A 14,960-nucleotide genomic window follows, 5' to 3' on the forward strand; every position below is an offset into this window, starting at 1 on the left:
CCTTGTACTTTGGGGTATTTTAGTCATAGAATTTATTTTACTTGTATTTCCAATTTTACCCTTGTATTTTGGGATATTTAGGACTTAGAATTTATTTTCTTTTGTATTTCCCATTTTACCCTTGTATTATGGGGTGCTCTAGATGATTAGGGTTTTTAATTTTGGGCTAGGGTGTTAATTAGAGGGTGACGCATTTTTGGTGCTTATTGGGTCTATTTTTGGTGTTAGAAAGGCTTAGGCCCAAGTGGAGGGCAAAGGTTGCATGGTCTTATCATGCACCTAGATATAGCCAATCTAAACCCAAAGATTCCATCCTTGGCCACCAAGTTGCATCTAGGGTTCATTTGCATTTCATTTGGAATGCATTTGCCTACTCCAAATGCAACCCTAGATGCCTCCCCTCCTATAAATACCCAACACCCCACACCTTGTTAATACTTTGGATTAAATGAATTTGAGAGAGCATTTTTGCCTCAAATCCTTTCCTTAGTCACTTGGCCTACACGGCCTACCTCTCCCATCTCCTCCCTTGAGTGAGTTTAGGGTTCCTTGAGTGGCCTTCACCTCCACTTACTTAAGAGCGCAGCAGCCCAAGCGCCATGATTCGATAGTGACTTGACCCACCTAGCCTCCGCACGGGACAATTGATGCAACCCGCAACAATCTCCCCCTTAGCAATTGCCCCGCTGGGTATCGAACTCATGACCTTGGCTCTGATACCAATTGTTAGTCCCTTAGCCTCAATTAACTTAAGCGGGGGGGGGGGGTGAATTAAGTTTACTAAATTTCCTCTTATAAAATTTTTTTCAATTACTTCTTTATCAATTTATTTCCTTAGACAAATTTGAAGGAATGAATGATGATGCAAACTACACAATTATAATTAATAACAATAAATTAAAAGTGTAGGGAAAGAAGAATTGAAAACTTGATTTTATACTGGTTCGGCCAATCCTGCCTACATCCAGTCCTCAAGTCTCCCACTTGAGATTTCCACTACTCTTGTAAACCTTACAAGAATTGAATCCTCCAACACCTCGGAACTCCCTTTCCTTGTGTTGAGATTCAAACACCAACAAGGAGAAAAACCCTTTCTCCTTTACAGATCAACAGATCAACAGGGTATTACAGAATGACTCTCTTTAAAGAGTAGATATTACACTTTCTATGAACTTGATGAACTCTTTAGATAATTGTTTGCAAATGATTTTTGGCCAAGTAGTTTTTGTAAATGATTTTCACAATAGAGTTCGTCACCTTTCTCTGAAAAATTATAGGTATTTATAGACAATTGTATCTTGAGTTATGCCTTTTCATGAAGAGTTGTAACTCTCTATAATTTTTCAGAAAATAGGCTCTGGTAATCGATTACAAGACCTGGTAATCGATTACAACGGTTTAAGTTCAAAATGTTTGAAACGTTGTATAGTTCAAATTCGAATTTTGAAAATTTCTCTTCTGTTAATCGATTACAGTCAGTGGTAATCGATTACCAGAGAGTATTTTAACATTTTGAAAGGTTTTCTTTCTCTGGTAATCGATTACAGCAAGTGGTAATCGATTACCAGAAACATATCACTTGTTTTGGCTTATGAAAACTTAAGATATAAAGAGCTTCTATTTTCCAGTTAAAAATATATTTGTTTAATCTTTTGAATACTCTTTTTGCTTTCTTTTCAAACAACTTATTCTTATATTCAAAAGTCACTACTACAAAAAGAATAATCTAAGTCGCTCAATCTAAGACGGTTTATCGAAAAATGATGTAGAATAAGATGCGGTGGCATTTTTGTAAATAAAAGGAACATTATCTACGACAGTTTAGTGAATACCCGTAGTAGAATAGGCTACATAAATATATCTACGATGGTTTTTAGTAAAACCGACTTAGATATTTAGTGATCTACCACAATTTTTGTGTAAAATCGACTTAGATGGAGACCCAAAATTCGTGCCCTCGCTCTCAATTCATACACGCCATTCGGTCTCCCAGCCACAACCCTCGTTCTCTCTCTCAGTTCTCGAAAGCTCTCAACCTAAGTCTCAACACTAGTGGCGAAGTTGATTCCGGCGAGTATAGCCTCAGCGACGACAAGGTATTTCCTCTTTTTCTTCTCTCTTCATTCTCTCATATTTCGGAGCAACCATTGCCAATAGTTGTTTAATCTTCTCAAGTTTTATTAATTAACTGAGCTTGGAGCATTTTAAGCTTCACATTTCCCTCTGTCAACGTAGTTTCGAGATTAGGGTTTTCATTATCCCAAGTGATTACTACTGTGTTCCTAGTTCTTACTACTCTAATTGGATTTCGGAGCTTTACCGCAAGAAGCAGTCTGATGTTATGCGATTCTTGTAGCGTGTGAGGTGCTAGGAGTATCGCCAACAACCTTCTATTGTTCGTTTGACAAGGCCAACTCGCCCAGACAAGGCTCGCCGCCTGGGTTACAAGGCAAAACAGGTAAAGATTATTTTTGTTTGACATAGCCTTTATTGGTTTATATATTTGTGTTTATTCATCTGTTAATTTTTATTTTCCATTTTTGTTTTGTGGAAGTTGAGTTGTGTTATTTATTATTTATATTTTTGTGCTGTTTTCCTTTATTTTTTTTGTTGGTGAATATTAGTTGAGTGTTTATCAATAAATAAAGGACATTCTTCAGTGGATGGTTATGCCCCAATATAGCTGAAGCAAAGTGGAATTTGTGTGTAATTCCTTTCTTATTTAGATTGTTTGGAAAATGGGTCATAAATGCTCAGAAAAAATAAACCTTGTGATTAAAGCATAATTGAGTCAGGTAAACTTTTTTGAGTAGAAGACAACAATGTACAGGTTAAGTCTATCCTGATGCGTATGTATTTTCTCTTGTTGAAATTACATTTTTAGATGATTGGATGCTTCTTGAGATCAAATGTACTAAAACGAGCAGTCGATCACTAGACTAAGCAAATTCCTTGTTTACTAAATTTGCTTGTGTAATTGGCCCACTTAGTTTTTCACTAAAGTAGTGAGAATTGTGTTTAGTTCTTATTTAAATTGATTATATAAATGTTGCATAACTAATTGTTTAGCTATTTTAGAGTTATGGTAAAACAAACCTTGTGAATTAATGCATAGTTGAGTCAGATAGGTTCCTGAGTCATGTGCTGTAATCTCTGGAGGTTTAAGCGTTGCACCATTACCTGCAAACGGTGTAGATGCAGCAGCTACATCCATTGCACCGATCAGATTAGCAGCAAGAGCAAGCACCAGCTGCACCAAATCAGCTGCCGAAATAGGTGCCTCAGCCATTTCTCCAGCCAGTTGCTTCTTCTTTTTCTTTGATGCAGCTGGTTCACCTACTAGCTGACCAGCCTTAGAGTTATTAGTCACATTATTAGTGATCAAACCACCAGCCACATTTTGATTGCCAACCACATCATCATCAGGTGATTCAGCACCAACTGCTGAATTTCTTCGAGGTGCTTCACTGCCAACCGGTTTTATAAGAAAGTTTGCCTTATGTGACAACTACTCTGGTTTATGAATTATCATCAATAATTGTATGCCATCTAAACTCCTATAAAATAGCAATCCTTGCATTAATCATTGTAAGCAATCTTTGTTTGGCGACAAGAACTTGACAAATCTCTTTCCTTCAATCCGACAACCCTGTCTTTTCCACCTATCTAGTTTGTCCATAAGAGGTAATACTGTAATAGCAAATTTTAACTGTGTTTAATGTATTCTCAATGATTGAAAACTAACAAAAAACATCACGAGCCTAATTAATTAGACCATAATTGAGACAGTAGAGTAGCTAGTTTTTCTGCGCCAGTGATAAATACTAAATAATAGTAGAAAGTTTGTTTATTTTTTGTGCTTTGTATGAACCAGGGGGTGCCTGACTTATCCGAGTATAGGGATGTGTACGACCTAGGATTTGGATTGATAAACTTGGTTCTGTAGTGTTAATGTCGTCAGCTGGATGTGCTTCTATTTTAAATTTCACGTAAGTATTCTAGTAAGATTTCTGTGATTCTCTTTTTTGTTTGGTTGGCTGTAAAAGTTAATGGACTATAGAAGGAATGAATCTGAAAGTTGTATGCAGAAAATGGGATTTTTTTTTCTCACTGTGCTAAGAAATTGGCTCTGGGTTATTTTTTAAGGAAAAAAATAATTGGAATGTTTTTATGGTTATAATATTTTTGCGAGGATGGAATGAGTTGTTTTTAGCAGATTTTGATATTTTAATGTACTGTTTTAGGTACACGACCCTTGTGTTATTGGCATTTTTTTCCAGCTACGAGGGTTTAATTAATGGACTAGCTTTTTGTTGCCGGTAAATATAGTTTGTTTGTAATTTAGTTCATGATTTAAAATTGCTGTTTGATTTAGTTGTGAAGTTTTTGAATTCATTGGGGGAGTAATGTGAATTGCGAAATGAGTTTTTGAATGATTTCTATAATTGTACGTGGTGTTTTTATCAGGGACTAAATTGCAAGGTGGTATGATTTTGGGGACCAAAATGCCATTTTAGTAGCAGGTTCCTTGTATTGATTTTGGCTTTGTTTGGATAAACTTTTTTTTTTATAAACATTTATGGAAAGAAAAATGAACGGAGTTTTTTCCATATACATGAGCTAAATTCAGCTTTTTGGAGAATCTAAATGATTTTAAATTCTTCACAAAGCTTATTTTAACTTTCGTATAAAGTAATTGTGGTTTATAGTAAAAGTTTATTTGAACAGGGTCTAAGCTTATTTTAAGTCCATGGGAGAAGCTTATTTCGTTTTTACTTCTTATTTTGTTTCTTTAGTCTCTTTCGTGCTACTCCGACATGGGGTATAGAGCTATGCTTTCTTGACTTATTCCAATAGTATATGCGCATGACCTGTGATTTTGAAGTTGTGACAATTTGTGCTTTTGATGCGTCCTAATGCTGCAATGCCCCTTCTTGTGGATAAGTTTTTTCATTATTTTCCTTGTTCATTTAGTCTAGTCATATTAGCAGTTTTTGATGACTATGGTCTGTGGCAAAACTGATAATCTTTCAACAGTTTCTGTGAAATGTGCCTTGTTCATTTAGTCTAGTCATATTAGCAGTTTTTGATGACTGTGGTCTGTGGCAAAACTGATAATCTTTCATCAGTTTCTGTGAAATGTGCCTTGTTCATTTAGTCTAGTCATATTAGCAGTTTCTGTGATGGAATTGTTTTCTGTGATTTTTGTCTTGAAAAAAATAATCTTTGCCAGGAGGATATCCTTTGTTAAAAAAAATAAAAATATGTAAGCTCTCAATGGATAAGTCTTCGTATGAAATATTATCTCCCTTGAAATGGGTAATTTGTTATCATCTCTAATAAATCCATCGTCTTCATGTATTTGTGCTTGATAAGTTTTCGTACTACTTAGTGCTGAGTCTGTTATGCATAGATAGAGTAAAGGGTTTCTTAATGCATGACCATAATTGCTTTAAAATGACTTTGACATATGGCCTTAGTTTTTTCATAATGAGGAATTGGCTTTTCCTTTAAGTGAATTCTGTTTGGTTTTGTGAATGCTAATGCATCTATGTTGGAATTTAACGGAGATAAGTCATCAATGTGGAACTGATGATTAAACTGCTATTATTTTGGAATTTCACTGACTTTTACTAAACATATACTGGAGCTTTAATTTTTTCTTTCCATTAATTCAAAGTTCTATGGGGTTCATAATCTTCCCAGCTAATGCATAGTTTAGATGATTTACAGGACTTGAAGCAGTATCCTGGTCTCCGGGTTGAGGTTGGGGCTGCAGCTGTTGATTCGCTAGAAAGAATGAAGGACGAAAGCAAAAGAGCAAAACTGCAGCTAGTAGATATGGAGTGTAGCTATCTGACTGTTTATCTAAGTCGGTTCTTAACAAAAACTGACTTAGATGTATGTGTACATCTAAGTCGGTTCTTAACAAAAACTGACTTAGATGTATGTGTACATCTAAGTCGGTTCTCACTAAAAACTGACTTAGATGTACACATACATCTAAGTCAGTTTTATGAAAACTGACTTAGATGAACACATACATCTAAGTCGGTTTTTACTTAACCGATGTAAATATGTTCATTCATCTAAGTCGCCCTCATCTAAGTCGGTTTTAGAACCGATGTAGATATGACAAAATAACCGACTTAGAATACAATTTTTCTAGTAGTGAGTATTAAGTTTAGGTTTTCTTGAAATTCTCATTTTAATGGCCAAGTCAAATTTGCAAATTCTAAAAGTTCATTTTACATACTAAGCTAAGCAGTCAAGACTTATCTAGTTATTACTTGAGATCTTGCTTCTTGATCAGCTTGCTTTAACTTGACCTTTATTTTCTTCAATGCTTTGGCATCATCAAAACTTTGTGCATATTTTCTTCCACATTCTCCCCATTTTTGATGATGACAATTCACTGTAAAGGGAAAGAAAATAAAACAATATATTTCGATCACTCCCCCTTAGTAAAGCATTGATTGAAGTTTCTTTTATTTTTTAAAAGGAGTTGTACTTATGTTTTGAAAAAGATTGTAGAGATAAATGTTTATATTTTTAAAAGATAAGTGTCAAGTTGGGCATCAAGAATATTTTTGTCAAAATATTTTAGAAAAACTTAGCCCAAAGTAATATTATAAGTGTCAAGTTGGGCATCAAGAATATTTTTGTCAAAATATTTTAGACAAACTTAGCCCAAAGTAATATTAGAAAGAAAATAAACATTTTCTTTTCCTTTGCGGTCTTATCTCTTCCCCTTTGGCAACATCAAAAAGTCAAGTAGAGGATTAAGATAAGTGTTGTATTTTTCCTTTTGTGATCCTTATCCTTACTCTCCCCCTTTGGCAACATCAAAAAGAATATAATAACAAAATAATCCAAAGGTAAAGATCAAGCCAGATTGAAGTCCAAGGAAAAATTTAACTATCCCATCATGGACATTCCAAAGTCACTTTGCATATCATTAGAAAACTCTTTGCACAAGTGATCATTAGTACTTCCAAAAATAAATCATCAACATAAATTTGCACTTCAAGAATATCATTCATTTTTCTTTTGATAAATTAATGTTGTATCAACCTTTCCTTTTGTAAATTCTTTTTCCAAAAGAAATTTACTAAGTCTTTCATACCATGCCCTAGGAGCTTGTTTTAATCCATATATAACCTTTTTCAACTTAAAGACATGGTTTGGAAATTATGAGATTTCAAATCTAGATGGTTGTTCAACATATACTTCTTCTTGAATAAAATCATTTAGAAATGCACTTTTTGACATCCATGTAATATAGTTTGAAATTCATTATAGATGCATAGGCTATTAACATTTTAATGGTTTATAGTCTTGCTACAAGTTCATATGTTTCTTCATAATCATACCATGTTCATTTAATTTATTTCTAAATACCCATTTGGTTCCAATAATTGAATGATTATATGGTCTAGGGACTAGTTTCCATGCTTGATTTCTCTCAAATTGATTTAACTCTTCTTGCATAGCTTTTATCCAATGTTCATCATTTAAGGCTTCATCAATGATTTTTAAATTATATTTTAGAAACAAAAACCAAATTATTGCATGCTTCTTTGAGATAGTATTTAGTAGTTACCTCTTTTGGTATGTCTCCAATGATATTTTCAAGAGGATGATTTCTTGAGATTCTCAACTCTCTTTGAGGAATCATGTTTGTTTGATTCTCATGAAAATGAGTGTTTTCAAAACTTTCAATTCTTCCAATCCCAAGTATTTATTTCTTTGTTGTTGTCTCCATAAGTTACATGTCCACTTTTCTTAGGAGTATTGTCAATGAATTTTGAAGTATCTCCTATCATGTTCTTGGAACATCTACTATCAATTTACCAAGTTTGGTCTTTGGAATCCTTCAAGACAAAGAATGAATTGATTTTGGTACCCAAGTTTTCTTTGGGTCCTTAATGTTAGTAATAACAGAATAACCTTTAGGAATCCAAACCATATTCTTGAGATTGTTAAAATTCTTTCTAATATAGCAAGTTGAAGAATTATGACCTTTCTTTCTACAATAAAAGCATGTTGTTAATGGAGAACTAGTAACTTGTGTAGGAACAAAGAAATTTTTGTATTTCTTTTGTTGTTTTTGTGGATTGTATCCTAATCCTACTTTATCAAAACCACATCTTTGTTTTACTAACAGTATATCTAAATTATTTCTACCAATGGTAAATTTTGAAAGAGTACTCCTTAAGTTGTTAACTTCTTCTTTAAATTCATGACATGATGTACATGGATGTGTAATGTTTGTAATTTCCAAGTTACTTGTAGAGCTATGATTTCCATTCTTAGAATTTAGCATTTTAACTTCTGATTTAAGACTATCTAATTCTTCATTTAATTTAGTAATTTCCTTTTCCATATTTGAAATTGTTTTCTTATGGGTTGATACTAATTTTGCAAGTTTAAAGGATTCTTTATGCAGATCATTGAATGCATCTTGTAGTTCATCAAATGAAATTGAGATATCAGTGTTAGAAGATGTTACCTCTTCTCCGCTTTCGTAATCTTTGGCCATAAGTCCCAAATTCACAACTTCATTTTCAGAGTCACTTGTAGAATCCATGTCATTTTCTTCCCATGTGATATAAGCTTTCTTCCCTTTCATTTCTTTGAAGCTTTTCTTATTGGATTTTTCCATTTTTCTTTTAAGGATTGGACATTCTAATCTCAAATGTCCCGGTCGATTGCATTCATAGCATCTCGGGGTTGAAGAAGATTCTTCTCCTTTCTTCTTTATGTTGAAATTGAACTTTCTTCTATTTCCTCTATTCTTTAGGAATTTGTGGAATCTTTTTACAAGGAGATTGAAATCTTCATCGTCATCATCATCATCTTCCTCAATGTTGTCATCTTTTTCATTTTCTTCATGAGATGATGAAGATGCTTTAAGTGCTATACTTTTCTTCTTTTTGTCACTATTTTCATTTTGACTTAGTCTCATCAATTCCATTTCATGCTCTTGAAGTTTTCCAAATAGAGATGCAAGAGACATGGTTGTTAGAGCTTTTGATTCCGCAATTGCAGTCACTTTCGGTTTCCATTCCCTACTCAAACATCTCAAAATTTTGTTAATATGATCTTCATTAAGAAACACTTTTCCTAGAGATGCAAGATGATTAATTATGTGTGTAAATCTCTTTTGCATGTCTTGTATGCTTTCATTTTGATTCATTCTAAATAATTCATATTCAAGAGTGAGAGTGTTTATCCTAGATCTTTTCACATCATTAGTGCCTTCATGTGTTACTTCAAGTGTATCCCACATTTCTTTAGCACTTTTACAATTTGAAATTCTAAAATATTCATCAATTCCTAAAGCAGAAGTAATTATATTTTTGGCTTTCAAATTGTATTGAACTTTTCTTCTATTAATGGAGTTTCCTTCGGGAAATAAAAAATTTGATGAGGCCATTTCAATTCTTGAAGCTTTTAAGCCTTCTACAAGAAACCTGCTCTTGATACCACTTGTTAGATCGAGCGCTTACCACTAGGCCAAAAGCTATAGCTGATAGTCAGGGCGCAACTTTTTTTACTTAAGAGCGCAGGAGCCCAAGCGCCATGATTCGATAGTGACTTGGCCCACCTAGCCTCCGCCACGGGACAATTGATGCAACCCGCAACAATGTCTTTGATGTATCACTTCCGACAAATATTTTAATATAACCGTTTCAACTACTCAAATAAAGATATACTTAAACATACTTATGGTAAAAGGGTGTTAAATGAAAAATAATAGATATATCATAAATAGTAAAATAAAATAAGAGTCATCAAAAGAAAAAGAAAAATTTACAATACCAAAATTAAATTAAATAATAGTATGATATAGGGACAACAAACATATTTAAACCATAATAATAGTTTATATGAGTTTTACGTTGTTATATGCATTTAATTCCCTACTCAATAATTAAGGAGGGAAAAAGTTAATCAACTTTATGATCTTTGTTGATAGAAATAGTTAAAGGTTTGGATTAAAAAAATAATAAAATATTTAAGTTTGACATTAATTAAATGTCAAATAGAAGACTATTTTCGCATGCTTAATATAACTTTGTAAAGTTTCTAAATGAAGCATTCGTTTTACAAATAAAAATATAATTATTTTCCAACTTATCTATATTCATTCAATTGTTAAATATTTGTATCCTACTTCTTTCAGATGTTATTTTTTTAAAAAAGAAAATTATGTTGAACAATTTAAGTTGAGTAATTTATGTAATAATTTTTTTATCCACAATAGACTTATAACGATGAGGAAAATAATTTGTTGAGAAATAAAGACAGTTTGGTTCAAGCATATAAGAAAATCGTTACAGCCTTTAATCGTTGTTGATGAATCTTGTTAAGAGAAGTCAAAGGAAAGAACCACATTATCATAGAATGACTAAAATAACAACACAACAAGTAATGTTAAGGAGTAACAAACCTATATTCAAGGATGTATATGTATTAGTTAAATGTATGAGAATACAACTTGCAACTCTATTTTTTAAGAAACAAAATAGTTAAGCGATGTCAAATTAAAATGACAGTAACATTGCGAGACAAAATGGTGGTTTATGTGACAATATATAATGCTTAATTCTAATTGATATTCTTGTACCCATCATCACACACAAATGTCCTTTAAACCTTTCTTGGGTTATAGTAACATCATGAAGATAGTCATTATCTTTTGCATCACCTTTACATGTGGTTTTCTTGGAAATGTTATTTCAAATGCCAATCCTCTCTCGTATGAAGCTATATTCAATTTTGGTGATTCTATAAGTGACACCGGAAATGCTGCTGCTTGCTACCCATCTATGGATGACAACAGTCCTTACGGCTCAACATATTTCAAACATCCGTCCGGACGTGTGTCAAATGGACGATTGATCATAGACTTTATAGGTACATACCATTAGTTGTTTACATAGCTTAATCGAATTTCCTTGATAGGAAGGGAACATGAATAGTGTACTGGTGGTTGAAAAAAATACTAACCTATGGTTGTTTCAATTGCAGCTGAGGCATATGGCTTGCCAATGTTGCCAGCATATCTCAATCTCAGCAAAGGCCAAGACATTCGGCAAGGAGTAAATTTTGCATTTGCTGGTGCAACTGCACTTGATATGGACTATTTCATACAAAAAAGACTCATTCCACCATCGACGAATATCTCGTTGAGTGTTCAACTTGATTGGTTTAAGAAGCTAAAACCTTCCCTTTGCAAAAATAAACAAGGTTTTACCAAAATTCCTTTAGTAATGTTTTTTCTATATACATGATTGTTTTCCAAATATGGCTTACAAATGTTATTCCGTTTTATGACAGAGTGTGATAACTACTTCAAAAAGTCATTGTTTCTCGTGGGAGAAATAGGTGGAAATGATATCAATGCACTTATCTCATCAAACAAAAATATTACAGAACTTCGTGAAATAGTTCCACTAATTGTTGAAGCAATAATCAATGTCACCACTGTATGTCATATCAAATTTAAGCATTGAAATATGTACTTTATATTTTGATTAGAAATATGATTTGGTAGCTCTAGATCGGTTATAAATTCAATTTTGTTTCTATTTAATTATCAGGAATTAATTAAAGAAGGAGCAGTGGAGATAGTGGTGCCAGGGAACTTCCCAATTGGGTGTAATACTGCTGTCTTAACAGTAGTGAATAGTGGTAACAAAGATGACTATGATCAATTTGGGTGCTTAGCGGCTTATAATGTTTTCATTAAATACTATAATTGGAGACTCAATCAAGCACTAGACACACTAAGACAAAACAACAACCATGTTAACATAATATATTTTGATTATTATGGTGATGCCAAACGTTTATTTGAAGCACCACAACAATATGGTACCTTGTGTTTTTAATTTCTTATATTGGATAAGCAATTTTATTATGACTTGTTTTTTTCTTATGCTTTACTTATGTACATTAATGATGCAGGGTTTTCTTTTGGTAAGATTGACACTTTTAAAGCATGTTGTGGTAAAGGTGAACCATACAATGTTGATGTACATATATTTTGCGGAAGCCTTGCTTCAACGGTTTGCTTTGACCCTTCAAAACATATAAATTGGGATGGAGCACACTTAACTGAAGCAGCTTATAGGCTAATAGCAAAAGGAATAGTTGAAGGTCCTTTTGCATCTCCTTCTCTTAAATCTTCTGCTTTCAAGATAGATTAAAATTGACATAAGAATTAAGGGAGGCTTTACTTATTTTGATCAATTCAAAATTAGGATTTATGTTTCTTTTACAAGTTTTTGTACATAAAAACCCATATCAAACCATATAACTTGAATGGGGATCTTGTGTTGTCCTTGCTATACTAGTTGTACTCCTAATTCTTTATGGAAAGGTTGTTCCTAATTAATATTTTTTTCTTAACTTTCATCTCCCTCCATGAAATCAATTCTATTTTTATAAAAAGTATAAAAATTTGAACCATGATACCATATATTATTATCTTTAACCATGGTGATTAATGTTAATTTTTAAATATTTTTAATTACAAATTAACCAATCCATCAAGTTTCAAGAATATGCAAAAAAAAATGTTGCCGATCTCAACTAATTTTATTTTATTTAATGATATCATCTCAAAATATCAACTCATTCAATTGCAACTGTATTTCTAATGAATCATTTTGTTCTTGATATCAAGTTCCACTAAATGGTAGTTTACAAAAATTGTTATTTTATAAATGGGATGAGTTAAACTAAATGATGTTGACAATTTTCCTAGTTAGCATGTTTTGAAATAAATTACAAAAGTGGGACAATCAACACTGGACCTTGCATTTTTCATGACACATAGTTCTTTTTTGTGTTTTATTTTGGCTAATGAATTATTAATGTTGAAGGACATCCTCGTAGAAAACAAAGGTCCCATTTGGTAAACTAAAAACCCAAATGGAACTTGCCTTTTCCACACTCCATGTAAGCATTAATGTGTTGAAATTGCAAATGACATACACATTTTCTTTTCAATTTAATTTTTAATTTTTTTATCCCTGATGAGACGTCAATGATTATCACGTAACAAAAACTTAAGCGCCATTTGCATTATCAACTTGTAATTATTTTTTTAAATTTTTAACAATTTGACACCAATGGCATGTCTCTAACTACCACCTGTATTTTCTATTATGATGTATCAATGTTGAAAATCTCTCATGGGAATTGTGTGACACCCTCTACCCCAATATACATATACAGTAATTATAAAAAAAATAGAATTTTTCATCAATAAAAATCAAATTTCCAACCACGTAAGGGTAAAGAGTTCACATTCATAAACTTAATCCAAATAACATGCCAGTAAAATTACAAAGAAATAAAACTGAATTTTCCAAAATAATTTAATAAGAACATTTTAAACTAATCCTATCTATGTCCCGATGTCACATGTCCTATCAGAGCAAAACCCAACATAGAAGCCTAAGCTTCATCACCAACATCCTCAGCCTCACGCTGATGATCACCTGTATATCAAACAAGAGAAACAACACAAAAGAAGGGAGTGAGAAACATCTCACTCTGGCTCACAGTGTAGGAACGCACACCGGATAGCCAAACACAAATAATACAGTTACCTCATAGATCAATCAACAACAATAGTTTATTCAATCATCCAAGTCATACAAATAGTAATTTATCATCATTTAATAATAAGGATGCACATGCATGGACACGAACTTCACATTATCATGCATGTGGCGCCAGTAAAACATCACATGGCATACTGCCGCTAGCAATACACGAAGAGTAGTCTAGGAGTACATGCCGGGTCACACCCTCTGCGCACTCTCACTAGAAGGATATACTACCAGAGTCTCGTCAGGATAGCTAAGCTGCGCAAGATACATCCCATGCACACAATGGGCGAGACTGGGACTTCCAAACCGAGCTATCCCCAAGGACTAATCCCCAAAGCTTTTACACTAGGAGACCTTCTCTGGCAGTGTATTCCACATCGTACCCTTAAAACACTTATGCAAATGATGCATGTCAATCAAGACTTTATGCATTCTCATATCACATTATCATTTTCCATGGTCATACCACATCATCGCATTTCGTCATCATATTTTATTATCACATTTCATATCCCATGTCTCAATCACATTTCACTTTACATCATCATATTCACAAAGCCTCCACAGAGCACTTTAATTTATATCAAAACTCGTTTATTTATAAAATTAAATACATATTTTTACATCTCATCAAACAAGGAATATAATAGAAAAATCAGAAATCAAAACAGAAAATATTTTATATTTTGCCTATTTCTCATAGGGTTTCCCGCAAGAACCCATAGAGCACTCTAGATCATATTAAAACATATTTATTTTCAAAATTAACCACATACTCATGCATCACATCCAACAAGGAACACAACAAAGTAATCAGAAGGCAAAATAGAAAACATTCATATTTTGCCCGTTTTCTCATAGGGTTTCCCATTGGAACCCATAGAGATCTCAAGTGATACAATTAATTGCATATAAGAAAAATAATAAGCAAAACAGATACAATTGGGACATGAGCATACATAAAAATACAGCAAACACAGGATTGGGGGCCAATCCCACTACCCAGCATACAATCCCACATCCAGAGCGAGGTTTCTCACTCCCCCCTTACTTGGATGAGCAGAAGACAAAGGTGTGATCTAAGGTCGTTCCTGAGTACTCTTCCTTAGAGCTCTTTGTTTCTCCTTTTTTTTCCTAACCCTTCAGAACGCAAATGAGGTAGATAGGGTTAACGCTACCTGACTCCTTAAAATTAATCCATTGGGCTGGGTCAACCCAACCCATTTTCCTTCTCTTCTCACCCACTTCTCTTTTTCCTCAAAATAATTAAATAAAATAAATACATGTATATTATAAAATATTTTTTCTCTATAATAATAATATATTTCT

The 14,960-nt window shown here is 33.1% G+C and overlaps 1 protein-coding gene and 1 long non-coding RNA gene across 3 annotated transcripts; both read left to right on the plus strand.

The window, feature by feature from the left end:
* Window positions 1-1,904: 1,904 nt before the first annotated feature.
* LOC145955814 (uncharacterized) lies at window positions 1,905-5,905 on the plus strand. The gene is made up of 3 exons (XR_014432519.1): window positions 1,905-2,096; window positions 2,357-2,458; window positions 5,734-5,905. It is a non-coding gene; the product is annotated as an uncharacterized LOC145955814 (long non-coding RNA).
* Window positions 5,906-10,080: 4,175 nt separating this feature from the next.
* LOC145955815 (GDSL esterase/lipase At5g45910) lies at window positions 10,081-13,148 on the plus strand. Of its 2 annotated transcripts, XM_083071018.1 has the most exons (4): window positions 10,084-10,923; window positions 11,038-11,256; window positions 11,347-11,495; window positions 11,610-13,148. In XM_083071018.1, exons 1-4 carry the CDS (start codon window positions 10,650-10,652, stop codon window positions 11,898-11,900), a joined length of 933 nt encoding a protein of 310 aa, XP_082927144.1. In that variant the 5' UTR covers window positions 10,084-10,649; the 3' UTR covers window positions 11,901-13,148. The 2 variants fall into 2 exon arrangements, with proteins under 2 accessions (XP_082927145.1, XP_082927144.1); XM_083071019.1 differs by having other exon boundaries at window positions 10,081-10,923; window positions 11,347-13,148.
* The last annotated feature ends 1,812 nt before the right edge of the window (window positions 13,149-14,960 follow it).

Source organism: Cajanus cajan, chromosome 3, assembly GCF_000230855.2.
Source record: "Cajanus cajan strain Asha chromosome 3, NIPB_CcT2T_4, whole genome shotgun sequence".
NCBI classification, from domain to species: domain Eukaryota; kingdom Viridiplantae; phylum Streptophyta; class Magnoliopsida; order Fabales; family Fabaceae; genus Cajanus; species Cajanus cajan.